The sequence below is a fragment of the Agelaius tricolor genome, unplaced genomic scaffold (assembly GCF_023055355.1).
Source record: "Agelaius tricolor isolate 1412-34295 unplaced genomic scaffold, bAgeTri1.0.p SCAF_19, whole genome shotgun sequence".
Taxonomy (NCBI): domain Eukaryota; kingdom Metazoa; phylum Chordata; class Aves; order Passeriformes; family Icteridae; genus Agelaius; species Agelaius tricolor.
Window position 1 is genome coordinate 1,177,846 of NW_027269279.1, and position 27,548 is coordinate 1,205,393.

Genomic DNA, 27,548 nt, shown 5'->3' on the forward strand with positions numbered 1-27,548 from the left:
ATCCCTTGGGAAGCTCTGTGCCTCTCCAGTGCTTGCAGCACAGTGACCTGTCAAGGCAGCAGTGCCACTGGCCTTGGGTAGTTGAATTCCTGGTTACATGCACAGATTGCATCTGCCACAGCATTTAAGGGGCATTAACTTGGGTTTGCTTTGCTTTGTGTGCAGTGCCCTGTGCTGTGCAGCCAGTCAGCTGGGAGTGTTTCCCTCTGGCATCAGTTAGTCCTTGCAGCAGTTAAAGGGTTAATTAAGGCTGGCCATCAGACCTCTCAGTCAAGCCAGCAGAGCCCACTGTTGTGCTCTGTGTTCCTTGCATTAGTCAGACACATCCAAGTCTGTAGCTTGATCCCATCACTTCAGAGGGAGCTGGGAGAGTTTGGAAATTCCTCTCCCAACACGGGAGAGTTTGGAAATTCCTCTCCCAACACCCCCCTCCTGCAGGACCCTCAGCCTCCCCTGAGCTTGCTCCACTCTGGCTACTTGGGAGGGACATTCCAGAAGTCAGCAGGGCATCTTTTCACAGAATCCCGGGCTCATTTAGGTTGGAAAATACCTCTGAGCTCCTTGAGTCCAACCTGTGGCCGAGGATGGATGGATCCATCCTTCAGAGGATGCATCCTCCTCTCCCAGGTGGGTGCTCTGATCAGCACCTTTAGCTCCCAGTGCACGCTGACCACAGCTCCCCCGTTCCCACCGAGCAGGGGCAGCTCCTGGAGCTGCTGTTCCCTCTCCTGGTGTGTGCCCTGGGTGCTCAGTGCACACCTTGGCTCGGGAGGGAGCCGAGCTACTGGGGGCAGTGTTGTCTAAGGGCTGGAACGGGGGAAGCAGGGCTCCTGCTCGTGTTTGCAGCCTGACCCTGCTGCTGTGGGCTGGGCTCTCAGGATTCCTCTGCATCCCTCTGCCTGACTGAGCCGTGGGCTGAGCTGCACTGAGTGTTGTCCTGGTTCTTTATGGGAATTGGGTGCTTGTGGAGTGTTTCAGCGCTTGGCTGCCCTGGCTTTGTCATTCCTGCTTGCCTGGTGCTCTGCTCATCCTCCAGTAAAACATCCCCCAGCAGCTCTTGGGAAGGTGAATCTTCAGCCTGAGCGAGGTGAGCATCAGGGCAGCAAAATGGAGATGTGGGCTCACTTTGACAGGTTCATTGGGACACTTGGTCCTGCTTTCCCACCTCTGCTTGGCCTTCAGCCTCTTCTTCCTCATCCTCTGAACCAAACCCAGCCTTGTGCTGGGGGAACATCCCCAGCAGCAGCTCCTGGAGCAGCAGGGTCCCACTGTGCTCCCACAGCTGCAGAACCATTAATTTTGCTTTTAAAGCATCTGGAAAAGAAGCAGAGTTTTATTTTCTGCCCAACTTATACTTTGTGTTGAGGGTAGACCCATCAGTTTCCCAAACAGGGACATGCCAGCCCCAGCTGGGAGGTCAGGGCTGTGTGCAGTGCAGGGAGCAGCTCCTGAGAGCAGTGTGGCTGCATTTCAGCATTCCCAGGGCAGTTTGAGATGGCAGGGGTGGCTCCAGTCCTCCCCTGGCTGCAAACCCATTTGTGCACTCCTTGGAGTCCTAATTCTGGCTGGCTCACAGGCTGTGTGACAGGAGAATCGTGGAATAACAGAATCGCTAAGGCTGGAAAAACCCTCCAAGATCATTGGGTCCAACCATTCCCCCAAAGCCGTCACAAATCATGTCCTCAGCCATTTGTTGGACCCCTCTGGGGATGGTGACTCCACCACCTCCCTGGGCAGCCCCTTCCCCTGCCTGGCAACCCTTTCATAAAGAAATTGTTCTGATGTCCAACCTGAGCCTCCCCCTCCTGTTTGGCAGCAGGGCGAGGCTGTAGGAGCTCCATGGCCGGGGCAGGGGAGGTGCCTGAGGTGGCACAGGCAGTTTGTGTCCCAGCCCTGCCGTTCTGGGGTGCAGCAGAGTGTGACAGACACGGGGGCTGGCGCGTGGGGCTGCTGTGATCTGAGGTGCTGTGCTGTGAGGTGGTGATGGGCTGGGGCTGCTCATGGACCCAGCTGCCCCTGGAGCATCTTCAGGGTGCTGGAGCTGCATGCCCAGTCCTGTCCTGGCCCCAAGGGGGGCACAGCGTGGCTGGGGTGTGCATTGGTGAGGAGGGGGATGCTCACTGCATCCCTGTGCCTGCCTGTGAGGGGCTCCTGGTGGCCCTGCAGGTCCCTCTGTGGTGGCCTGCAGGCAGCAGGGTCCGTTTGGTGGCACAAGGGGAGCCAGGTTCCATCCTGGATTAATCATTAGTGCACTTAATGGGTTGTAGCTGAGAGCCAGAGCCAGCACATCACCTGAGACTCTGCACAGCACTCAGGGGCATCAGGGGCTGGCCCAGCTCTGCTGCCCAGCTCTGGGGCTCGCAGGAGGGAACGGAGGCAGTGGTTAATAGGTAGGATGGAGTTAATCATCCACTGAATTCCTCAGCTACAAACTCTCTCCTCAGTGTTTTTTCTGGTGCTGTTGCTGGAAAGGAAATGGGGGTATGTGGAGCAAAACCACACTTAACAGCTCACAGTAGCCCTGGTGTGTGCAGGATTTCTTGCCTTGTGCTGAGGGTGGAGCTCCCCTCTGAGAGGAGACGCTTGGATGGTCTGGTGGAGCTGAGCAGTGCTGGGGTATTTGATATTTCTGCACCTTTCCCTTTGGGTGCCTAGGCCAGGCCCTGGAGAAGGAAGAGTCTGCACTTTCACCTGCCTGACACCCAGGAAGGATCTGTATTTTTCTCACAGGTGTCAATCCCCAACAACTCAGACAAAAGTGAGAGAAATTATCTTAATTAATAAAATAGCAAGGATGTAATTACTTACAAAAGTCCAGCTCTGGCAGCCCAAACATGAGTCAACTACCTCTCATAAATCTTGAGATTAAAAAGAAACAAAGGAAGGCCCAGTGCTGGTGCCTTTTGTGTTTGAGCCTGAACTCCCGTGTAGGAGACACCTGGAAGCATCTGTGTCTCCCTGAGGAGATACAGAGCAATAACAGATTTCAGCAAAACAGAAGGGAAGGAAAAAGTAGAGATTATAATTTAATGTCATGATTCCAGGAGACAAGGGAACCCACCACTTCTTTTAGACAAAGACTGAGTGTGTTTTCTAATTGTTTTTGGGGTAAAGATGAGTGATGTAGAGCTACATACCATGGGACCAGGTACAGGAATTTGTCACATGTGGGTGAAAAATAACCCAGTTGGTGTTAGTCACGCTGCAGAATGTGCTAGCAGTTCAACAATGGCCTTAAACACTGAGTGGGATCCAATTTAAACCCATAAAAGTGAGGAAGTCTGGACTTGGAGCCTGTTCTTCTACCTGTGTACGCAGCTGTGTGTGGAGTAGCTGTGGCATAAACAGCCCAGGATGGTGTTAGGATTTCTTTTTACTCCATTAAACAGTTGTCATTTGTTTCCAAGGGTTGGATTTTATTGCTCCTCCTGTTTCACGCAGCAGGAAATTAAAAAAAAACCCCAGCCCAACACACAAGAAAAAGATGCAAATTCTTATTTGCTCAAATTTGGCTGAATGTAGGAGCTGGGGCTCCAGGTCGCTTCACAAAAACGTTTTAATGTCTGATGATTCTGAATGTGATAAAAATACGTGAGACCCATGCTCAGGCCTCTGGGGTGGTGATCTTAGAGGTCTGACCATGGTGGTTCTATGATTTGCCCTTTTGTCTTGCGTGGGAGCAGCAGTCGGGAGCCCAGAACCCTTTCTGCAGTTACAGCCCAGGCTGGGCACGGACAGGCGATGGTTCCCTTGCGCCTGGTGCCTTCCCTTCCCTCCTCCACCCCTGGAAGGGTCCAAGGCCGGGTGCAGTGAGGCTCTGAGCAGCCTGGCGTAGGGGAAGGTGTCCCTGCAGGGCAGGGCAGGGCAGGCCGTGGATCAGCAGCGTTCTGGAGGGTTCAGGTCCTGCCCTGGGCCCTGCCCTTTCCTCATGTGCTGCTGATCCTGCTGGGTGCCAGCCCTCAGAGCAGTGCCTGTGTGGGTTACACAACCCCAGTGCACAGAGCCTGCCGCAGGGGAGCCAGGGCAGCAACGTCCTCCTGGATCTGAGAGGCAGAGGGGTGCTATGGAAACCCAACTTGTTGTTATTATATGGGAATGAAATTTATTATTTCGCTCCTCTGCCTCGGTTTGTGATTACGCCATGCAGCAATTTTTAGCCTTGGCAAGAAGGTGGTTTAGCATCAGACCAAAGATGCAGCTTAACTCAGTGTCTGCTGCAAATCCTGGGAGCGGTGCTGTGGCTGAGAGAGCAGCACAGATTCTCCTCCTGCTGATTTATGAGTGTCATCCCTCTCGATGTTGCTGTGCTGGCCAGAGTTTACCAAGGATGTTTACCCGGGCCTTGCAGTGTCTGTGGAGCTGAGGAGGGATCAGGGTTTGGTGTCCTGCTGATCCCAGCCTGCTCTGGGAGCCTTCCAGTCCCTGCAGGGCTGGGAGCAGGGCACAGGGCCCTCTGCATGCCCTGGCTCCTCGGGGCACTCTGTCTGTGCCATTTTATTTGTCTTGGCCTTGCCTTGGTGTTCCCTTGCTCCTCTTTCCCTTTTAAACAAAGCAGATTTGCTGGTGGTTTGTGTGTGCCGCGAACACCCTCTTACACAATCACCCTCGTGGCTTTCTGCAGAATAGGGAAGAGTAATTTTGGATTTAATCATTAAGCTGGCACAGTCCAAGACAGTTACCTGAACCTGAAGTGAAGCATCAGCCTTGGGTTTCTGTTTTAACCAGCATGAATCAAAACAACAACGACAAAATCAATCTGTTTTGCTGTAGGAAAAACATCCATGAGCTGCAAGGGGTGTGACTCTCTTGTTTTTAAGATGTCTGTCTGTGTCAGCTCCAGGGACATCAGCCCTGGTGGGTCTCTCATGGTTCTTTTGCCCCTTCTTGGTGAGTTTTTCACTGTGTGATGTGTGGAGACTTTGGGTGTTGGACTTACCTGCAGCAGTAAACACCTGGAGTTCAGGTGAATCGACCCAGGGCCTGTGCTGGGGAACTTTGGAAAAACCCTGAGCTGAGGAAGATTTGAACTGTTTAAGAGAAGATTTCTGAGAGGAAGAATCAGTACCGGTGTCATTCCCAGCCATGTGTGGAGAGTAGGCAACAATTTAATACATTTTATATATTTAATATTGAATATATTTTTATATATTTACAAACATGTACATATGGACCTGGGAATGAAATGTCTCTTGGCTGTGCAAATGCAAAGAAAAGGAGAAGAACCAGCACAAACAAGGCCCATGAAGTCACCTCAGCCTTACTCTGAGTTCTCCAGTGGAGTGTTCCAAGCCTGTTCTGGTCCCACACATGAAGGAATGCCCAACCCTGGCTGGGGTGTTTTACCAGCCCATGGCAGATGGAGAAACCAAACAGGGGACTGTGGGATGTGCCCTGTCCTTGTCAATGTGATGAAGAAATCAGGGAGAAAAGTGTCACAAAAGCTGCAGGGAGGGAGGAGCTGCTTGCCAGGAGATGGAATAATTAAAGAAAAGGGGAGCCTGTAGTAGAAGGGAAGGTGCTGATTGTGAATCATCAGCTGTCTGTGCCTTTCCTGCTGTAAAAGGGTGAATGGCCAGGCTGTGTATTTGTGCTGGCAGTGAGAGATCTCTGCAGTCACAGCCCTACCCTGTTTAGCTTTGCTACTATTTGGAGGAGCTGTGCCAGGACTTATTGGAATCCCCCAGGCAGATGTTTAGAGAAATCTTTTAAAACTGGTGGGGCTGTGGGATCAGAAACCCTTGCCTGGTCTCCAGAGAAATTGGCTTTGTTTGAAAACAAGGTCCACAGTAGGATGCTGGAGTGTGTGAGGTGTTTTGCACAGCAGTGTTTAATGGGATCAGGAAAGGGATACCTCCCAGGAGTATTTGCAGGTATTAAATCATTAAGGAGATTAGCAGAGTTGCAAGACCTTTTTTTTTTCCTCTAGACAGTTTATTCCACATAATGATGTTCTTATAAAAGGATTAGAGGCACTGGTGCTGTGAGAGAAGGGAACAGGCACTGTGATGATGCTCCCTTTAACAGACCCCTGACAGGCCCTGCAGTCTGAAGTGAATGGAATTATCCTTCCTCTGATTCCTCAGAGAAAAATCACAGAATCACGGAGTGCTTTGGGCTGGACCTTAAAGACCATCTCATTCAGGGACACCTTCCACTGGACCAGGTTGCTCCAGGCCCTGTCCAGCCTGGGACACTCCAGCTGGGTCAGGATTGTGTTTTATTTGAGGGGGAGACTCTTTGCCCAGGGAAGGCAGCCTGCAGGAGCAGCAGCTCCCTGTGCAGTGGGATGTGTGTCCAGCCCGTGGCACCAGCTCTGTGCCCGCTGTGCTTCCACCACAAACACACTGGCACTCCTCCCTGTAGGCTGTGGAATGGCTGCTGTGCTCTCCTCCTGTTTCTCCCGAGTCTGGGCTGAAAAGGAAGCTCTGGAGTTAACCTGCCCTTGTCCTGGAGCATGTGTGACTTACCCACAGCTGTGGATAAGCTGTGTGCCAGCTCAGGGATGAGAGCTGGCTCTGGGCTGGGGAGAGCTGTGCTCTCCTCCTGTTTCTCCTGTCTCTGGGCTGAAAAAGAAGCTCTGGAGTTAACCTGTCCTTGTCCTGGAGCAGGTGTGACTTACCCACAGCTGTGGATAAGCTGTGTGCCAGCTCAGGGATGAGAGCTGGCTCTGGGCTGGGGAGGGCGGATGCTCAGAGCCTTCCCTGTCCTTCCCCAGGGCACCATGGAGGTTCTCATTGTCCCTAGGGAGCAGCACAGCCGTGTTCTCAGCCCCTGCTGGCTCTTTCTGGAGCCCCACGAGTCCCCTGAGCTGCACAGGAGCCCTTTGGGGCACAGGAGGCTCTGCAGGTGCTGCAGGGCTGCACGGGAGCTGCACAGGAGCTCTTTTACAGCAAGCCCAGGAGGGTCTGCATGAGCCAGAGGTCAGAGGGAAGTTGTTGTTGTTGTTGTTGCTGTGGCCGGGTGGGGATCAGTCCAGGCCAGGGGGAAGGGTTGAGCTGAGGGTAGCAGTGCCTGTTCCCTTCTCCAGGTCAGCTGCATCTGTCCAGGATAAGCTGATGGCTTGGTTGAGCATTCTTCCAGAGCTCTTTCCAGGGATCTGTCCCTGGGTCTCCACCCCACACCTCCAGATACGTTGCAGAGTGGATTTCTCAGCCCCTGATACTTGGCAGGAGTGTGGACAATAACTCTCCTCAGGCAAATCACATTAAAGTTTTGGCTCTCTCCTATCTGGAGTTCAGGTTTTCAAAGGAATGGGTAGAACTGGATGTACGAGTCCTGCTGAGCCCAGGAGGTCCTGATCCTTCCAGGCTGTGCTGTCAGGCTGGTGTCATTCCAGCTGTGTCACTGCTGAGGAGTCACTTGTACCACTTCAGTCCTTGGAATTTTAGGGGGCTGTTGGACATTTTAGTGTACAGCACGTGGGAGTGGGTGGGTCCTGGATGGGTCTGTTTGTCAGGGTGGGTCCAGAGGAGGACCCTGAGCAGGCTCCTGTGCACAGGGGTCCAGAGAGAACCAGAAACGTGCATCACCTGCACGTGCTCTGACTTGAGGAGTACATTGAGATGGGATATTGGGAAGAAATTTGTCCCTGTGAAGATGTGGAAGTGTCCAAGACCAGGCTGGATGGGGCTTGGAGCAGCCTGGGTTAGTGGAAGGTGTCCTTGCCCATGGCAGGGGTGGAATTGGATGGGCTTTGAGTTCCTGTCCTACCCAAGCCATTCCAGGATTCTGTGACCTTGGCAGGGATCAGATGGTTTTCTGTCTCCCAAACCTGTTTTGAAGGCCTGCTGGAGGGGCAGCTGAGGCCCAGCAAGCTGCTCCTTTCCTCTGTACCTGCTCTGGGCCTCTGAACCATTTTGAGGCAGAAATATTCTGACTGCATCACAGAAGGCTTCCTAATGCTGAAAGGAAGCAGCCCAACCACACACATTATTAATGCCAGAAACATGCAAATGGCTTTTGTACGGGAACCAGCAGCTCTATATTGGGTTCTAATTGGGTTTTGTTTTCAGAAGGAAGGTATTTAAGGTTCTATACTGAACATGCTGCAAAAACATTGAGAGCAGAGCCCTCCAACCCAAACAACCACATTTGAAAAAGTCTGGGGGAGCTCGAATCAGGGATTAGGGGAAGCCTGTCCTTTGGCATCTCCAGGCCAGGTCCCTGTGCTCTGTGTGTCCCTGGCTCTGGGGGCTGCCCTGCCCTCTGATTTACAGCACTGAGCATCAACCAGAGCTGCTGCTTGAGGAATTCCTCGAGTGTTTCTGTTCCAGTAGGGATTTGTGGGCCTGACTTTGAGTTATGGAGCCTTTGTGCTAGAGAGATGTTTACAACTAAACTTGGAAGCCCTTTCTCCCTTGGATTCCTGGAAATACTGTTATCTCAAGCTTCAGGAGGAATTTCTGCACAGGGACCACCCAGCACTCAGAGCTACCTGTCACCAGAGCACCTCTACTGCCCCTGGTCCTGCAGGGAGACTGAAATTGGGCACGGGTTGGGCTGAGCCCTCAGCACCTGGAAGGGCTGGAGCAGCTGTGGAACAGCAGAGATGGAGACATCCTCATCTGCAAAGTTTCTGCCTCACGTGTGGTGCCTTCAGCCCGGTGGACAGCAGAGTTCTGCCCTCGTTCTGCTGGGGGAACATCCCTCCAGAGGGCCTGCAGGATTCTCCCTGGTACCTTCCCTTCCTCCCTGTCCTGGAGCTGGCTCTGCATCCACTGCTCTTGCTGCTCCTGCTTTCCTTCAGAGGCTTTCTTAAATTTTATTTTGAGCATCAGTTGCATTGTTATCATATTTGCATCCTGCCAGTTAGTGATCACTGCACGAGGAGGGGACAGTGTCCCTGTTCTGTCACCTGCCCCATGGGCACACCAGGTGGGCCACCACAAACCAGTTTAACCAGCAAGCCTGTAGGGCCACAGTGGGAAGCAGCTCCTTTTGCTGCTGTGATAAATTGCTGCTTTTCAGAGGGGATGGAGAAACACCCCTGGTCCTTGTCTCTCCTGGGATTTCCTTTAGCACAAGAAAAAATTGGACACCTGGAAGAAATGTGGTCCCCAAGCCTGCCAGAAAGAGACCTCAGAGAAGGAGATGTCAGTCCCCATGGCAGCAGTGGGAGCCTGGCTCTGTCCTGGCTCTGGGGAGGGCAGGGGAGCTGGACAGGGGAATGGGACTGGAGCAGGCTGGACAGTGGGATGGGACTGGAGCAGAACTGGACAATGGGATGGGGCTGGAGCAGAACTGGACAGGGGGATGTGGCCAGAGCAGAGCTGGACAGGGGGATGTGGCCAGAGCAGAGCTGGACAGGGGGATGTGGCCAGAGCAGAACTGGACAGGGGGATGTGGCTGAAGAGGAGCTGGACAGGGGGATGTGGCCAGAGCAGGCTGGACAGGGGGATGGGACTGGAGCAGAACTGGACAGGGGGATGTGGCCAGAGCAGAGCTGGACAGGGGGATGTGGCCAGAGCAGAGCTGGACAGGGGGATGTGGCTGAAGAGGAGCTGGACAGGGGGATGTGGCCAGAGCAGGCTGGACAGGGGGATGTGGCTGAAGAGGAGCTGGACAGGGGGATGTGGCCAGAGCAGAGCTGTGCTCCAGGCAGGAGCTGGCCCAGCGTTACATAACGCACCAGAGACACGTTCAAGTGATTAATTTGAGGCTCTGGCAGCCGCTTCCCTGTAATAATATTTTAAACATTACTTTTCCACTGGCCCTTGCCAGCGATCGTTATTTTGCGCTGTGGAGGCTGTAAAATTTCACTTCAAGGATGGGTTTCACTCCCGTTACAGAATGTGTCTGGAATGTGCAGATGTTTCCTTCGGGGAATAGGGAGCCAATGGGCTCTAACACATCAGCCCTGCGGGGAGGACTCAGCGTGCTGAGCAGCCCTATTCACAAAATCCCAAACAAACACACACACACAGAGCCCGTGGAGGTGCCCGGGCATGGAAACCCAGGCTCTGCTGGAGCTCAGGAAGGTTCTGGGCTCAGAGGGGTCCCTCGAGGGGTCCTACACAGTCCCACATATTCCTGAGTTCTGGAAGAGTTGTGCAAGCTTTGGCTGGCTGGGTGCAGATAAGGTGGCTTGGAATGATGTGGTGGCTTCCAACCCAAACCATTCCGGGTTCTGTTGGTTTTGAACTGCAAGAGGGCAGGCTTGGATGGGATATTGGGAAGAAATCCTTGACTCAGAGGGTGATGAGGCCCTGGCACAGGTTGCCCATCCCTGGCAGTGTGCAAGGCCAGGTTGGACAGGGCTTGGAGCAGCCTGGGATAGTGGGGAAGGTGCTGGGATTGGGGCTGGATGAGCTTTAAGGTCCCTTCCAACCCAAACCATTCTGGGGCTCCATCGTTAACCTCCCACAGGTATCCAAGGGTTGTGCATGTCAAGGATAAAGCAGCTGCTGTGGATGTGCCAGAATTAGAGAAAATGGGAAGATGGGATTTAATTGCACAAAAAAATAGATTGCATGGAGAGCGGGGAAGACTGAAAATTGCTTTTTATGGAACAGCTTCAAATTAAGGAGCTTCAAATTAAGGCTGTAACCATCCCTGAGGGATATGTGGTAGGGCTGGTCCTCTTTTAATGGGATGATACAGCAGAGCATTAATTTTTTTACTTCTGTAATTTTCTCTTTCCTTATCATCTTCACTGCAAAGAAGGGGAGAACAAAGCATTGGGGCATCAGGTCCTTAAAGAGGAGCCCTTAAAGGGTCAGTGATGGACACAGGGAAAGCTGCAGAGGGACTTGGGAGGGCCAGGGCAAGGGGGAACGGCTCCTCAGCAGCACAGGGAGGGTTAGGTGGGAGACTGGGGAGAAATTCTCCCTGTGAGGGTGGTGGAACACTTCCAGGGCACCGTTGCCCAGAGAAGCTGTGGATGCTCAAAACTCTGCCTCTGGCATTGTGAGAGCCTGGATGAGCAGTGGAAGCTCTTACAGAAAGTAGATATACAAGATAGGAAAGAGAAATGTTGGTTGTGATGAGCATGGGCTCAGCTTGGGCCCATTGGACACTGATAAGCAAAAGAATCTTAAGGAAAAGTCTCTGTCCAGCGAGGTTGGGAAGAGTAAAGAGTCTTTCAAGGATATTGGGAATTAAAGGAGTTAGATGAAACTGGTCTGCTAATAGATGAACATGGTCAAATTATCAATGAAGATACAGAAAAGGCAGCACTGCTCAGTAAATATTTCTGTTTTCTATTTGGAAAAAAGCCAGGTGATGTATTTGTATCATATGAGGATGATGAAACACTTTCCACTCCAACAGTAACCGGGGAGGATGTTAAACAGCTGCTATTAATGTTAGACGTTCTTAAACCAGCAAGTTCAGAGATTTTGCATCCAAGAATTTTAAAAGATCTGGCTGAAGAGTCCTCTGGGCTATTAATGTTCACTTTTAATGGATTTTAGGGCCTTAGGGAGATTCCCAGGGACTGGATCAAAACAAACATGGTGCCAGTGTTAACAGAAGGTGAATGGGGTGGTACAAACATTCATTAGCCCAATGTCCTGATTTTCTGTCCCAGGGAGAAACAATGCTGTGCCTCAGAATTAAAGGGGATGGTGTAATTAGTGGCAGTCAACATGGAAAATCCACTTATGGAAAATAGATCTCCCGGACCTCTGCCTTTTAAGTAACTTTGCAGATGGAGGAGCAGAAGATGCTGACGTTGATGTAATACACATCTGATTTCTGCAAGAAGTCAGATTTTGAATTCTGAGTCGAGTTTTTGAGTTTTGACTCAGTGTCACATGTATTTGTGACATTGGAATGAAAAAAGGCAACACTGCAGATGTTAAAGGGATTAAACATTGGCTTCAGAATGTTTCATAGAAGGATAGACTCGACCCAAAGGATTGTTTGGGTTGGAAAACACCTCCAGGCCATCCAGTTCCAACCCCCTGCCATGGGAAGGGACACTTCCCACGAGATCAGTTTGCTGCAACCCAAAGCTTTCAATGATTCTCAGTCCTTACGTGGGATGGGAACATCCTCTGGAGGGCTGGGGGGGCTTGGGCAGGAATGGGTGCGTGGAACCTGTGTGGAACCTGATGATCTGCAGTGTTGGAGCTGTTGGGATGAGCTGTGGGTGGAAAGCACCCCTGGGTTGTGCTTTGGCTGGGGCTGGGGGGTCTGAACGTGCTGCACTTTTTGCTTTTTTGCTCCCAGCCCTGCTGCTCTGGGGGTTTTCTGTCACAGGCAGCGCCTGTGAACCCAGGGCTGTGCTCAGCAGCACCAAAGTTTACTTTGGGCTATTTTTACACATATCAAGTACTAATCTGACGGCCCCAAATCCACGAGTTTTCCCTCTGGGAGGAAGAAAGTAAATCAAGAGGCTCATCAGCTCTCCAGCACAGGCTGTGCTGCAAAATCCTGCTCAGAGTTGGTCTCCATCACTGACAATGCTCTGCCAGGACCTGAGTGGGTTTTCCTTTCTTCTTGTCCTTTTCCCCATCAGTGTTTTAGGGGACATCCCATGCTGGAGCTGAAGGATGTTGGTGAGAGCCTGAAACAGGACAGTGAAACAGGGAGCCTCTTCAATGAGGTGTTGCTGGTGAAACATATTGGAGATGAAAATCAAGTGACAGACAGGGCTAAAATAGACACAAAACTGTTTTTCCTCAGCAACCACCCAAGAACCTGGAAAACTTGGAGGGGGCTGTTAGCTGAAGGTTGAGCAGATGGGGACTGAAGGGGAAAGGGCTGAGGGGTGTTACTGCCCTGGGAAGGGACAGTGCAGGGACAGGGCAATGGGAGGCTGTGTCCATGTCAGCCCTGAGGCAGGTCCTGGCAGGTCAGTGTGGAGCCAGGCTGGTGCCATCCCCATCCATGTGCTTCTACAGGCTGGGGAATTTGGGAGCAGGACGTGGAGCTCGGACTTTGCAAAGGACTCGGGAGGGAATGGCCAAACCCCTTTAATTTGGTCTGCTCAGCTTTGTGCTGCTGCAGGGATGGGAGGGATGTGGTGGCCCTGTCCCTCAGCCACCTCGTGGCTTTGCCATGAGGCTCTCCCGTGTTTCTGGCTGCAGTGTCTGCTCTGTGTGTCTGCTGTACCTGCCATGAGGGGCTTTGCTGCTGTTTCTCCTCAATGCTTTGTGAGCTCCAGGGCTTGGAGCACCCTGGGCTCGTGGAAGGGGTCCCTGCCTGTGGCAGGAGCTGGGACTGGGGAATCCTGCAGGTCCCTTCCCACCTAAAGCATTGCAGGATTCCTGATCCCTGTGAGCCCTGTGTTTTGCTGCTTGTGCTTTGTTTTCCCTTTGTTTGTGCTGCTGGTGCCTGACAACCACTGACTGCTCTGTGTGAGAAATGGGAGAGTTATTTCCCAGCTGTTTGAAGAAATGGCTTTTGATCTGATGCTGCCTTATCAGTGCCACATTCTCTCAGCTGGGCTGTGCTCTGAGCTCAGCTCAGAAGTGGCAGGAAGGTTTTTACAGGCCTCCCTGGCTTTTGGAGGGTCAAGCCTGGTTTGTGGCTCTCATTCTGTATCAGCGATGCCCAAATTGTTCCCCTGTTCCTTTTGGGGTACAAAACACAGATACCCCAGAGGGTTTCCAAGGGAACATTCAGACTTTACCAGCGTTTGCAGATGGGATGTGTGCTTTGGAGAAGACTCCTGGAGTTCTCCATGTCCCTTGGCTCCACTCCCCTGTCAGCTCAGTGTCACATCCCTGTGACCAGTCCAGCATTAGCCTGAGCCCCCTGCATCCTGTGAGCCCTGCCTGTGGCTCCTTCCCTGTGCACTGCAGAATTTACAGTGCTAGGGTTAAATAGAATTGGGTTTTACTGTTTCTCACATCCCTAGAGGACAGCTGTCCAAGGAAAAGTAATTATTCCCATAGAAAAGCCTCACTTACAAAATAAATACAAATTGAGTCATAAAAAACCAGGATGCAAAGATTATCGATGCCATTCCCTGTCCCAGTGGTGAGTTAATTTCAGTAACACCTAAACATTTATTGAAAACTCTTCACTTTGTGTAAGGAAGATTAAGCACTGAGTAGCTCAGCTGTGTAATCCCTAAATTACAGCTTCCAGAGGGCTCCCTTTTTATGGTAAAATCAGATGTTCCTGGGCTCCCAACAGGCTGATTTGGGGACGTGCTGGGCTCTCAGGAGAGCAGAGCTGGGCCCTGGGGTTGCTGTGTGCTGGCACACAGGGCACAGGACCGGGGGCAGATGGGTTTGGGGGAAGCAGTGGGATCTGCATGGAGAGCACTCGGCTTTGGGCTGCACTAGGATCTGCTTGAGCTGTGCCACGTGTGCTAGGAAGATAGTTGGATTCATCACATCTCTGGTTGCTCTGCAGACTTTCCACGAGGCAGATGAGTGTTTGCAGGGCTGACATTTCCCTGGCTGGAGCTGCAGACGGCTCGTTTGCGTGCGGCGCTAATTGTGGGCAGCAGCTTGATTGCAGTGTTTGGGTTCTGGAGCTCTCTGTGCTCCCATCCTTGCCCTGGTGTCACAGGGCTGGCTGTGCCTGAGCTCTCTCCTGCTTTTGTGCCACCTGAAGCCAGCCCTTGGCAGTGAGGGAAGGAGCAGGGCCAGTGCCAGCCCTGGGCAGTGCCAGCTCCTGGTCCCTCAGAGGGAGGGGGGACCTCTCAGGACAGTGCCATCCCTCTGTCCCCCTGCCTGTCCCTTTCCTGGCCTCCCCAAGCTCCCCTGGTCACACCCCAGGGCCCCCCTCACCTTTGGCTCCGTGTTTGGGTGCTGGGGATGCAGGATGGAATCAGCTCAGGGTGAGGATGACTTGGAAGGAGCTGAGCTGGTGATGCCCCAGTGCCCCCCTCACCTCAGGCTCCGTGTTTGTGTGCTGGGGATGCAGGGATGGAATCAGCTCAGGGTGAGGATGACTTGGAAGGAGCTGAGCTGTGGGTCCTGGATTTTGGAGCCCCCTGGGGAGGGAGAGGGATGGAGCACAGGGTGCCATGGCTGCAGGACAGCCCTTCCAGAGCATGACACCCTGCCTGAGGTCACACATGCCCTTTGTTCCAGGTCCATCCCTGCTCCACAGCCTTATTTGGGAAGGGCTGCGGGGAGCTGCTGGCTGCAGGGCCCTGAGGAGCTGCTCCTGGAGCACAGCTGCTCTGCAGACAGCTCCCACCTGCAGGGAGCCCTTCTCCTGACCCTGCTGGGGCTGCCTGGCCGTGCTGTGAACGCTCCATCCATGGCTGGGATGGCCTGGCCATGACAGGAGTGCCCTGGCTATTGTGAGGATGCCCTGGTTGTGATTGGGATGCCCTGGCTGTGCTTGGGGTGCCCTGGTTGTGATTGGGATGCCCTGGGTGTGGCTGGGATGCCCTGGTTGTGATTGGGATGCCCTGGTTGTGCTTGAGATGTCCTGGCCATGACAGGGGTGCCCTGGCTATTGTGAGAGTGTTCTGGCTGTGGCTGCCATGCCCTGGCTGTGGTTAGGATGCCCTGGCCAAGGTTGGGACACCCTGGCAGTGCCAGAGGTGCCATAGCTGTGACTGCAATGCTCTGATCATGGCTGGGACACCCTGGCTGTGCTGGGGTGCCCTGGCAGTGGCAGGGGTGCCTTGCCTGTGCACCCTGCAGTGTTTGCAGCCTCACCACCTCTGTTTGCTCCAGGCACAGGAGCAGAGGGTGTAGGAGGGACTGTGTCACCCGGGGTGCCCCGAGCTCTCTCAGCTCAGTCATTTCCCTGCTGCTCCGGGCACAGGCTCTCACAGCCCCGTTCCTGAGCTGCAGGATTTGCTCCAGCCTTGCTTTACTCCTGCACACCCAAGGGTTTCCTTGTGCCGGGGCTCAGGGAGAGGCTGGAGCAGGGTGAGGCGGGGCTGGGAGGTGAGGGAGCAGCGTTGCTTCATCCCCTGCTCAGGGAGCCCTCAGTGCTGGAGGGACCTGGGCTCTGCTCCTGGCCCTGCTGCCCTGTGAGGTGCTGTGGGAGGGCTCTGCTCTCTTCAGGAGAGCTCAGCGTGAAGAGAGCGTGGCAGAGATGCTCCTCTTGCCTTGCATTTCCTATCAACAATCAGGATTTTGCTGTAGGGAGAAAAACATCCCGTTTTTAGATGAATTCTTGTGAAAAACTTTTTTTGGGGCGAATTCTTCAGAGAGAGCCAAGGACTTGGGCCAGCATTAGAAACCTCATAAATTCAAAATGCACAAACAAATTGTCCTGATGCTGTGACAGCCTCGGGGAGATGAGGGTGCTCCCAGGGAAAGGCCCCTCGTGGTGCTGTGTGACCGTGTGCTCTGAGGATGAGGGAAGAGATGAGGATCTGACTCCATGGTTCACAAGGCTGATTTATTATTTTATGATATATATTATATTAAAACTATGCTAAAAGAATAGAAGAAAAGGTTTCATCAGAAGGCTGGCTAAGAATAGAATAGAATAGAATAGAATAGAATAGAATAGAATAGAATAGAATAGAATAATAACAACAAAGGTTTGTGGCTCGGACTCTCTGTCCGAGCCAGCTGGGCTGTGATTGGCCATTAATTAGAAACAACCACATGAGCCCAATCCCAGATGCACCTGTTGCATTCCACAGCAGCAGATAATCACTGTTTGCATTTTGTTCCTGAGGCCTCTCAGCTTCTCAGGAGGAACAATCCCAAGGAGAGGATTTTCCATGAAAAGATGTCTGTGACAGTGCTGGGCTGCAGCTCTCGGGGATGGTGTGTGGTGCAGCTGGAATCCTTTTGCCTCGGAAAATCCCTGCTTCAGCATGACTGAAACCATAACTGTGGGTGAATGTCTCCATGTGCCATTTCCCTCCTGTCCGTGTTGGAGAAGGCAGAGAGCTCCTGGTGCAGGAGAGCTGTGAGGCTGTTCCTGCCAGGCAGGGTGTCCCTGCCCCTCCTGCAGGAGCACAGCATTGCTCCCTGTGCCCTGCACACAGGAAAATCCCTGGTTTTCCAGATTTCCAGAGCCGTTTGTGGAAATCATCTCTATCATCACCTCTGCACACGAGTGCTGCTGCTCCTGCAGTGCTTCCTTGGAGAGGTGCAAGCCAAAAAATGAAGGAAAAAAGGAATCTGATCAGCAAAAAACCTGTAATTTTTCCTGGCTCAGGCAGGCAAAAGCACACAGAGCTTTTCCTGCTCTTTTCTGGAAAGTCTGTTCTGTGTGTCAGGCAGGATCAGCTCCGTGCTGCCTTTTGTTCCTGGAGACAGGCAAGTGTTTGCCATGGCAACCTGGGAGGCAGCCCTGGGGCTCTGCAGGGCATCTCTGGGCACATCTGGCAGGCCATGGAAGGCTCTGGAAGCTCTGGGCTTGGCTGTGCCTCACCAGCCATCCCCCGTGTCCCTATCCTTGTTCTTACTGCTCACAGGGTGTGGAACGGTGCAGCCTGGCTTCCCACACAGTCCTGGGGTGGTTTGGGTTCAAAGGGACCCTAAATCCCACCCAGTGCCACCCCTGCCATGGCAGGGACACCTCCCACTGTCCCAGGGTGCCCCAAGCCCTGTCCAGCCTGGCCTGGGCACTGCCAGGGATCCATGGCAGCCCCAGCTGCGTGATGGGGTAAGAAATGGGAGCAGTGCTGGGCTTTGCTGGGAGCTGTGTTCCTCTGTGCCCTCTGGGGCTTTGCTGCCCCTCAGGAGCCTCAGCCCTGCTGGTGGCTCTCAGACCTGGGGCCTCAGCCCTGCTGGTGGCTCTCAGGCCTGGGGCCTCAGCCCTGCTGGTGGCTCTCAGGCCTGGGGCCTCAGCCATGCTGGTGGCTCTCAGGCCTGGGGCTGCTCTCCTGGGCCCTGCTCTGCCCCAGCCATGGATGGGCTCCTCTCGCTCAGACGTTCCCCATCTCTGGATGCTTTTCCCATTACTGTTCTGGCAGGGCTCCCTGCACCAGAGGGGCTGGGGAAGCTCTGCCCTGCCTCTGCCTCTCTCCCTTTTTGTGAGATGGAGGCAGAGCCCACAAATGACATAATGAGAGCATGACATCAGCCTTGGCAGCGGGGCCGCCCGTGCTCTGCTGAACATTTTGTGTTCCGTGGAGTCAGGGAGCAAACAGCAGTGCCCAAACCCAGCCTGGCCACAGCAGCGGGCAGGAATCACCCCTGGGCTGGCACTGAGGGGGCTCCTGGGCATCAGTGAGGGATAGAGGGGGTGGCACTGAGCCCTCCTGCTGCCCTCAACCCTCTCATTCCCTCCCTCCTCCGTCGGCACTGCTGCAGCTGAGAAAGGAGCCAGTTCTTGGTGCTTTTCCCCCAGAATTCCCCCCAGAATTCCCCCAGTCCATGGGCAGCAGGTCGGGCTGGTGCTGTGTGTGCTGGATCCACCCTCACCCTCCCTGTGGGTATGGCAGCTCAGGGGTGCACCCAGCATCACACAGGGAGTCCTGGCAGGGCTGGGATGGAGCTGAAGGCTCCCAAGGCTCAGGCTGACGCCCTCATTACTGAATATTCCCTATTTCCCAAAGCTTCACCTTCCTCACTCAACCACCTCCCTTCTCCAGAGCGTTTGAGTCTCTCCCTTAGCTGGGCTGGGAGGTGGAGCGTGGCAGTGTGGGGAGCTCTCAGTGCCACAGGTTGAGCCCTGTGCTGCAGCTCGGTGAGCTCTGGTGCCCCATGTCCACAGAAAGACATTGCATGGCTGCCCTTTTGCAGGGCTGGGCAGCTGTGACTCGTGGCTGCCCTTTTCCAGGAGGCACAGCGTGTTTCCAGAGTTCCCCAGGCCATAGGAAAGGACATTTTTCCTTCTCCTTGTGAGGAGGGCGTCAGGCTGTGTGTGCAGGGAATGTCAATGGAGAGCCTTGTTTGCTGCTGGCTTCAGCTCTGCCTTGAACCTGCTCTGAATTTCCTCTGGCCTGGCAGTGGGCTGGGAAAACACAGTCGTGGCACTTTGGGAGCTCTGTCCCACAGCCTTGCCTTGCCTTTCATTGCTCAGGGTTTCCTGGTTTGGTTTTTTCTCTGCTTGCTGCCCAGCTTGCTCCCAGGCACGTCTCCCATGGCAGAAAGGCAGAATGATGGATGGTTTTCCATGCCTGGTGCAGAGGGAGCAGTAGCAGAGGGCAGCTCCTGGCAGGCACTGGCTCCACCACCATCCCTCACTCCTCCCAGCTGTGCTGCCACCAGCAGCTCTGCTTCCCCTGCAGGCTCTGCAGCCAGCAGGTCAGGGAGGGTGAAAACTGAGGGGGTTTATAGCAGTTCCTCGTGGGATCGTGAGGCCAAGGAAGCAGCAAGGAGCTGCCCTGGTTTGTGGGTACCAGGGGGTGCCAGCCTGGCCTGGCTGGGGCTCAGCAGGGTCTGAGGGGTGGGAGCCAAGGGCTGGGGATCCCTGGGCAGCACCTGAGCTCTGGTGGAGGGACAGTGCCAGGGCTGGGTTAACTGCAGCCTGCAGGGGTTCAGCTCTGGAGCTGAGCCCAGCTGCCCCTGGCAGTGCTGGTGGTGAGCATCCCTGACCCTGGGCTGTGGCTGATCCCAGGGGTGAGCTCAGCTCATCACTGCTCACCACTGGTGTCAGCAGGGACTGGAGGATGTGCAGGATGCCAGCTGCCATCTCCTGTGTCAGCAGATAAAGGACAGCAAGGCACAGGAGCCCCGTGCAGCTGCTGGACACGGCAGTGCTGGCTCCCAAAGACAGGACCCCAGGGCCTGACCCCTTCCCCAGCTGCCCTTGCCCCACACTCCCCTGCAGCCAAGGAGCACCTTGGAAGAGGCTCCTGGCCATGGCAGAGCCCTGTTTCTGTCGCAGCTGCGTGGTTTGTTTTGGAGCTTTTGCTTGTCTGGGCGAGGAGCAGGAAGGCATCTGAGCTGCAACTCCCATTTCCTTTCCTTGGACTTGAGGTGCTGCCTAAAAACCAAATGGGCGATTTCCAGGTATTTCAGAGCAGCAGGGGAATATTTGTACTGCTCTCCCTGCAGGGTGGCTGTTGGGGGTCTGGCCCTTCCCCACACGGGTGCAGCAGGGACAGAGGGGTTCAGGGTACAGAAATGCTCAGGGGAGGTGGAGCTGGGGCATCCCTGAGGAGGGCCTGTCCTGGCTGGAGCACCTGGGTTCCAGTCCCAGCTGTCTCTGTGTCATCTTCAGTGGGAGCTGGAAGCAGCTTTGGGGTGGCTTTGCTCTCCCCTGTGTGCAGAGTGGGGCTCAGCCAGGGATGCTCTGTGCCCCTGCACTGCTGTCCCAGCTGCTCTGATCACTGGCATAATCCAATATTTTTATTAATGTCCTTTTTCTGATGTATTTAGCGAGCTGGTATTTTGCACATTTCTTGGACTTCTGTATTGGACTAGCTGGTGAACTCTTCTGAATCCACTCTCAGCTTGGCAAATAACTCCCAGACAGCAAAATCAGGGAAAATAAACCTTTTAAAGAGCCATCCATCCCTGTCACTTATCCCCAGTTTCCTGGAATCGCACGTCATTTTCCTGCCAGTTTGGCAGAATTATTTTCATTTGGATAAATGAAGTTTAAATGTCAGATCAAACCAAGGAATAATTGATTAAGGAGTAGGAATAACAGCTGAGACAGCCAGGAGAAGTGAGAGGAGGTGTTTGTAGGAAAAAGGGTGAGAAAGGAGTATGGCAAAGTGTGTCCAGCCCTGTCCTCTCCTGGGAGCTCAGCCAGAAATCCATGAAGGGTGAGAACCATCCCATGGGCTTGGAGGAAGGGTTTTGATGCTGCTAAAAGGAAGTTTAGGCCAAAGGAGATTTTTCTGAAAATTAATGGTGAAGTTTATTGGGAACAAGTGGAGACTGATGAAACTTTTGCTTCTCTGAGTGACATTTAATGTGGGAGGAAGATGATGGGTGAGGAGAGAGCTGGGCTGGACAGGGACACCTTGGTTTGGATGAGCTGAAGGCTCTTGGTGTTACTGGGAGACTTTTTGTAAGCAGTGTTCCTTTTAGAATGACAGTCTGTCCTGATTTCAAATGGAAAATATTCTTTATTGCTGCTTTTTCTTCCATTTTAAGCTTTTCCAAAGAGAGACAAAAAGATGTTTAAAACGTGGAGTTGACGCATCAATTGTGTAATTACTGATCAGGGCTTTGGCACAAGAAACACACTTGGAAGTTCATAATAAATTTGTCTCTGAGTTAATTACTACTTGAGTCTAAAGTACTTCTTAATGACTTCTTTGAACCTAGATTAGACTTGAATTCTTTTGAGAGGGTGCATCACATTTAGTACCACGTGTGGCATGGTGTAAGTGCTCCAGGTGTGCTGCAGAGTGGGGGCACATCCTGAGGCTCCTGATCTCTTCTTGCAGGTTATGTGAGCAGCAAATGCTTTATGGTTTTGGGAAAGGTGTTTGCTTTGGCTGGGAAAAATGCTCTGCCTTGAACACATCCCGTTTCCAGTCAGGATTCTGGCTGGGGTTTGGAGAGGCTCTTCTGAGCTCTGCTCGTGGAGGTGTGACAAAACGGGGTTGAACCAAGGCTGAAAATGGTTTTTTTTTTCTTTCCATAGGAATCTTTCCAATAGCAGGATCAGTGGTTTAGATGTTGAGCTATTCAGAAGCCTGACTTCTCTGGCAAAGCTGTAAGTACTTGCTGTTCCCCCCAGTCCTCCCAGTGCCCCCCAGCATGGCTGAGCTGGGCTCTGGCTTGTGTTGCTCTGGTTTGCTTTGTTCTTGCTCCACCTCATCTCCCCAGCCCCACGTGCTCCTGTCCATGGGCTCCTTCCCCAAGGCCTTGAGCTGCTCACTGCAGTGATTTGGGAATTATGGGCATTTGGAGCTGGGCAGGGTTTGACACCCTGTGCTGCTGGATGGAGAGGAGCCCAAGGCCAGAGAAGGAGAATTATAACAAGATGTCCATTGGTACTGGGAGGAACCTGAAAGCCCTTAAAGTTCAACTTCCACTGTCCCAGGCTGCTCCAAGCCCTGTCCAGCCTGGCCTTGGGCACTGCAGGGATCCAGGGGCAGCCACAGCTGCTCTGGGAATCTGTGCCAGGGCCTGCCCACCCTCCCAGGGAAAAGCTGCACTGATGAGGAAGTTGCTTCTAACACGGTGAACTTTTCTCTCTCTTACAGAGATATAAGCCACAACCAGATTTCTACATTAGAAGATGGAATATTTGATAATTTATTTAATTTAAGTGAAATGTAAGTTCATCTTTGTTTCCCAGTTCTTTATTTAGACCTTTCCTTGAAACATCCTTTCCTTTCCTGCTGGGGTGGGAGAGGCTGTGCTGACTTGGAGAGATACTGGGCAGGTGCCCACCCAAGCAGCTGCTTTTTGGGGTGTCTCCAGTTCCTTCCTCAAGCTGTTGGATCCTGTTGTCTGTCAGTCCTGACCTCTTCCTTGCCTCTGCTTCTGTCTCCTGGTTATCTCCAACCTCTGCCACTGCCTTCTTGTCTTCCTGGCTTCTCTCCCACACCAGCTCTGCTGAGGTTCTTGTCACACTGTCCTGTTTGCATGGTCACACCTTGGGCCCGGAGCATCCAGTGATTCCTGCAGCATGGTAGGTCCTGACTGATGTGTCCAAGTCACTTAAGAGGTCGTCCTTAAGTGATTGGAGTTTTCAGGTTTTGTTTTTTAATTGAAGTCTTTGGATGCTGAGTGAAAGGAGGTGAGGGGAAGCCACACATTTCCAGAAGGGATGCCTGAAGTCACAGCACAAGTGGCAGTTCTGCCTCTGGATGAGCCAGAGGATCAGCCCCCTGCAAGAGAGAGAAAAGCTCAGCCGCACACTGTCCCTGAGGACAGGACACAGGGAGCATCCTCAGCTTTGCACTCTGGCTCCCCAGTGGCTCTGGAGGGACACAGAGGCCCAGGGCTGGGCCCCAGGGAGCTGTCCCTGCTCAGCCTGGTGGCACAGTGGTGCTTCCAGCCCCAGGGGCAGGGCTGAGCCCAGCCCTGCTGGCATCAGCTCCACACACAGCTCCAGCTCTGTCCTGCTCACAGCTGAGTGCCAGAGGCTGCAACTTGGATCAAGCTTAGCTGCAATTAAAGTTTCCCTCTTTTCATTGAGCTGCCACGTGGAAAGATTATCATTGACTTTGCATTTCTTTTTTTGACAGATGAATTTTATTCTCTTGGTTATTTTTTCATGGGGCTGTAAATAGTCTCCCTGAGCAGGAGAGGCTGCCCTCATACCCTGGGGCTTTTGCATGGCAGATTTTTTTAGATATATGATTGTGGCTGTCATTTGCTTCTAATTGCAACAATTATTTGTAGAGTTAAAAAAGTACTTGGAGTACTTGCCTAATTCCAGCCTCTAGAAAAATCACGTTAATTATTGCTTGATTCCCTATTCATTAACTCCTCTCCCAGTTATTCCAAAGCCTTTCAGTGGAGTGGCACAGATGGGAACAGGGAGGGCTTGGCACACTGCTGTAATTAAGGCTTAGCACATGTCACATTAATCCCTAACTTGTTCTGATTTCCCTCTGACAGAAACTTAAGTTGGAATCCATTTGTTTGTGACTGCAAACTGTCCTGGTTGCCCCGCTGGGTGGAAGACAGGAAAGTGAGAGTCCTTGAGGCATCAGACACGAGATGTGCCCACCCCCCCGAGGTGGCCAACCTGTCCCTGTTCGATGTGCTGGTCCCCAATGCCACCTGTGGTAAGGAGAGGCTGTGATGGGGCTGCTGAGTGGGAGCGATGGGCTCAGGGGCACCTTCAGTCACCAGTTCTGATCTAATTCATCAGGTGCTGGTCACACAGGCTGTGCCCTAAGGACCAAGGCAGTCACACCAGGCTGAGATTAGCCCTGAGCACAGAGCAGACACCACAGGGCTGGCTCTGTGACCTGCAGCCCCAGGCTGTCATTCTGCCAGGGTTTGAGCAGGCTGACCCCCAGCACTGAAACCTCATGGGAGGTGATGGCACCTGAGCACATGCTGAGCTGGCAGGGCTCCACTTTGAGAGAGAATGAACACTGCCCTGATCTACAGCCACCTGCTCCAGGGCATTTTACTGACTGCTTGGCCAGGAGAAATGTCATTTCCTGGAAAAGGGAGAGCCCTAAGGAAACTAATCCTGCCTGGATGCTCGGTTATTCCAGAATAAGAGAGAGGGAGGGAGAGAGAGCAAGGACTCCCTGTGGCAGGCAGCAGGCATCTCCTTTAATTTGTGTGACTGGAGGATGCAGGGGTGAGGCTGAAGGACCCAGAGCTGTGTGACTGGAGGATGCAGGCTGAAGGACCCAGAGCTGTGTGACAGGAGGGTACAAGGATGAGGCTGAAAGCCCCAGAGCTGGTGGGAGCCAGCTGAGCTGCCTGGTGAGGCACAGTGTTCCCCAGGACCAAAATCCAGGTGGTGGTTGTTCCTCTTCCCCCAGCAAAGCTACCCCAGCTTGCAGCATCTTGCAGGAATTATCAAAGGGAAAAACACTTGGCGCTGTTACTGCTCTTGATAATTAGTTGTTCCCTCTTGAACTACTTTAAGCCAGTGTGGAAACAATAATGTGAGGCTGCCTTCTGGGTAATTCAGTGTAATGGGAGTAGGCTGGGACAGCCTGCCAGCTCCTGACAGCTCTCAGTGACCGGCAGGGGATGAAGAGTGGCCAGGCTGGTGGTGGAAAGCAGAGCAGTTCCCGTGCCGTGCTCCTCTCCGGGGACTGCTCTTAGGAGAAGTGGCTCAGCATTTGCAGGAAGGCCGTGGAGGAAGCTGGACAGCTGGATGGGTTTGATCTGGGAAGATCACACGGGGCTGGAGCTGTTGAGATGTTTGGGGGAGATGTTGTAGCAACCAGCAGCAGCAAACGTGGCCGGGCCACGTGGGCAGAGGGCGAGGGAGAGAGAGGCCCTGCCTGGGTGTTTGTGGCAGGGAAATGTCCCAGCCCTGCAGGCCAAGGGACTGAGCTGTTCCTCTGGGCCTGGCTCTGTGTCCATGTGTGTCCCTGCTCCCTGTCCCAGCACGTGGGCATCCTTCCCGTGGGCATCCCTGCACCTGGGCCTGGCACTGCCCTCCTCTCCAGCTCCACATTTTCCTGAAAGGGGGGACATTCTTGGCTCTCCCCATGGAGGAAGGTGCCTCAGAGAGTGGGCCTGGTGGAGGGGCCATCAGTGTCCCCCCTGTGTCCCCAGTGTGCCACTGCCCAAGGGTGTTTGGTTTTGGATTTGCTGCTGGAGGTCCCAGGCAGCACATGGTGAAACATTCTGCACTGACCGAGCCAGGGTGCCACCAAAGGACATCCTTTTGTCATGGTCTCACTTGGCATCAAGTCCTGTGGGCTCCTCTGAGTGTCAGACTCAGTGGCTCCATGTCCCATGGGAGTGTCAGGCTCTCCAAAGCCCTGTTTTATTTACTGAGTGCTGCTGCTCCATAAATCTGTGTGACTGGCTTGTTATTTCTGTCATCACTAATTAGCATAAGGAGTTTGGAAACTGTTGCTGGGGGATTAAACACTTCCCAGGCAAGTCTCAAAAAGGAAACACTCAGAGTAGGAGCTGAGCACAGGAGAATTCCATTCCCAGGAGTGTGGGGTGGTTCTCTTGGAGGGTCTCACCAATCCATGGCATCCCAGAGTCTGTTTTGCAAGAGGATCTTCTGTTCTGTCCTGCAGGAGCTCAGTACATCACGTGCCTGACAGGAAACTACACCGAAGAAGCTGAGCTTGTCATCCTCTTCACATCTGTGCACCCTTGGAACCTCACTGAGGAGATCTGCAGTGCCCTCTGTTACTCCCAAGACCAGGAGTATGGGGGTTTCAGCCCCCAGGGGCAGTGTTTGTGTGGAACTGCCCACGGAACAAACTCTTCCTCCGGCTGTTTGCCGTTTTGCACTGAGCATTTGTCTGGGCAGGGCTGTGGCGGCCCCTCACTCGTCCCCTCGCCCTTCCAGGCCCAGCTGCCTGTGTCCTTCACGGGCCTGCAGCCCCGCTACAGCCTGCAGCAGCCCGTGCTCTTCAATGTCAGTATTCCCATCGCTGCCAGCACTTTACTGTGGGACTTTGGGGACCGGAGCGAGGTTCTCAACACCACCGCACACTCAGCTGTGCACAGCTACGCCTTACCCGGCCGCTACAACGTCACTGCCACCCTCCTGCTGGCCTCCAGGCTCCTGCAGGAGCAGGCAGAGGTTGAGGTGGTGGCTTCACCCCAGCAGCTGGAGCTGCTGTGTCCTTCCCTGGTGGTGGCCAACGAGAGCCTGGACATCCGGATCCGCAACAGGGGCGGCACGGGGCTGGCAGTGCTCTACGGGATCACTGCGGGGCCTGGCGAGCTGGCCAGGGGTGAGCAGGGCTCCTGGGGGGCTGGGGCAGCTGCCTGTCTTGGTTTGGAATGCCAGGAGTCTGCTAAGGAAGGCAGGAGCCTCCCCTGAAATGGGGAATGTGAATCCTCCCCACCGCTCCAGATTGCTGTAAATTTTAAATTAAGGGGCTCTCAGGCAAAAAATATGGGAGCAGGAAATAGCAGTTCTTTAATAGGAAAGAAAAATAAAAGGATAAAATAAACAATGCAGTGCACTAGAAAAACAGTGACAGAGTCAGAACCCAGCCTGACACCCTGTGGGTCAGCTGTTGGTAGCAGAACCATTGGAATTGTGGCTCAGCCCTCCTGCAGTGTCAGGGGTGGTTCTGCTGGAGCAAGGGGGTCCTGTAGAGAAGGATGATCTTCTGAAGATCCAGTGGAAGAAGAGACAGTGGCTGTTCTTCTGGGGAATCCCATGGAGAAAGCTGTGCTGGTGTCTCAAAACCTCTGGATTATATCCAGGTAGGAATGCTTGGCTCCTCCCTCTGGGCTCCCATCTCCCAATGGGATGCTGTAGTTCTTATCAGCCATGCAGTGACATTCAATAGCTGTTATCAGCAGATGTCCCCTCCCCAGGGAGGAGTGATTGTGATCACTCAGAGAGAGAGATAAGGCAAACTGCCCACTTGACAAAAGATAATCTGCCATACAGATGGCAATGGAATACATCTTGCCTTGCAATCTGGAGCAGTGGCACTGGCTCCTGGGGTCCCCTCTGCCTCCCCTGCCAGTGAAGGGTGGCTCCTCTGGGCCGTGCTGTGTCCCTGGCTGAGCTTTAGCAGCAATGGTGGGGTGTGCTGGCTTCAGGGCCGGCACATTCCTGCAGCCTCTCTGCCCAGGCTGGGCTGGCCCGCAGAGAGGACATCACCCCTGTGTTCTTTCTGCAGCAGTTCACCCCATGTGCCCCCCTGAGGGCTTGGTTTTCCCGGGGAACAACCACTGCTACCAGCTGGTGGTGGAGAAGGCGGAGTGGCTGGAGGCGCAGCGGCACTGCCAGGAGCTGGGCAACGGGGACCTGGCCTTTGTCAGCAGCCCCGACATCCAGAGCTTCCTGGTTGCTCATGTCATCAGGTGAGTGGGCAGGGCAGGGGCTGGCATCACCTGGGCATGGGCTTTGCCTTCCTGAGGGCAGAGGGATCTGGGTATGAGGAGTTGGTGGGGGTGAGGCTGCTGAGGGAGAGGGGGAACGAGCGGAGCTCGAACCCTTCTGGACTTGGCTTCTTTCCTTAAAGGCTGTGGAGGGAAGAAGAGGAATGGGGCAGAATGGCTGGAAATCACACTGGGAATTGAGGGATTGGTGGGCTTTGTGTACCCTGTGTTTGTGCCTGTGGATGCCTCTGAAATGTGAAAAGGGATCCTGTGCCCTTAGACACGGCTGCAGCCCAAAGCCCAGCCCCTTTCCCCTCCTGTCTCTCACCCTGGGAAGCAGCAGTGCTCCTC

The 27,548-nt window shown here is 53.6% G+C and overlaps 1 protein-coding gene across 3 annotated transcripts in view; it reads left to right on the plus strand.

The window, feature by feature from the left end:
• Positions 1-27,548, plus strand: part of PKD1 (polycystin 1, transient receptor potential channel interacting) — an 82,409-nt gene that overhangs the window by 10,236 nt on the left and 44,625 nt on the right. For 2 of the 3 annotated variants that reach the window (XM_071444837.1, XM_071444839.1), the window contains exons 2-6: positions 21,376-21,447; positions 21,941-22,012; positions 23,307-23,476; positions 25,421-26,089; positions 26,996-27,179. In XM_071444837.1, the coding sequence (XP_071300938.1) occupies positions 21,376-21,447; positions 21,941-22,012; positions 23,307-23,476; positions 25,421-26,089; positions 26,996-27,179 (1,167 nt within the window). The remainder of the gene's footprint in view (positions 1-21,375; positions 21,448-21,940; positions 22,013-23,306; positions 23,477-25,420; positions 26,090-26,995; positions 27,180-27,548) is intronic. The other variant, XM_071444840.1, reaches the window with a different exon arrangement.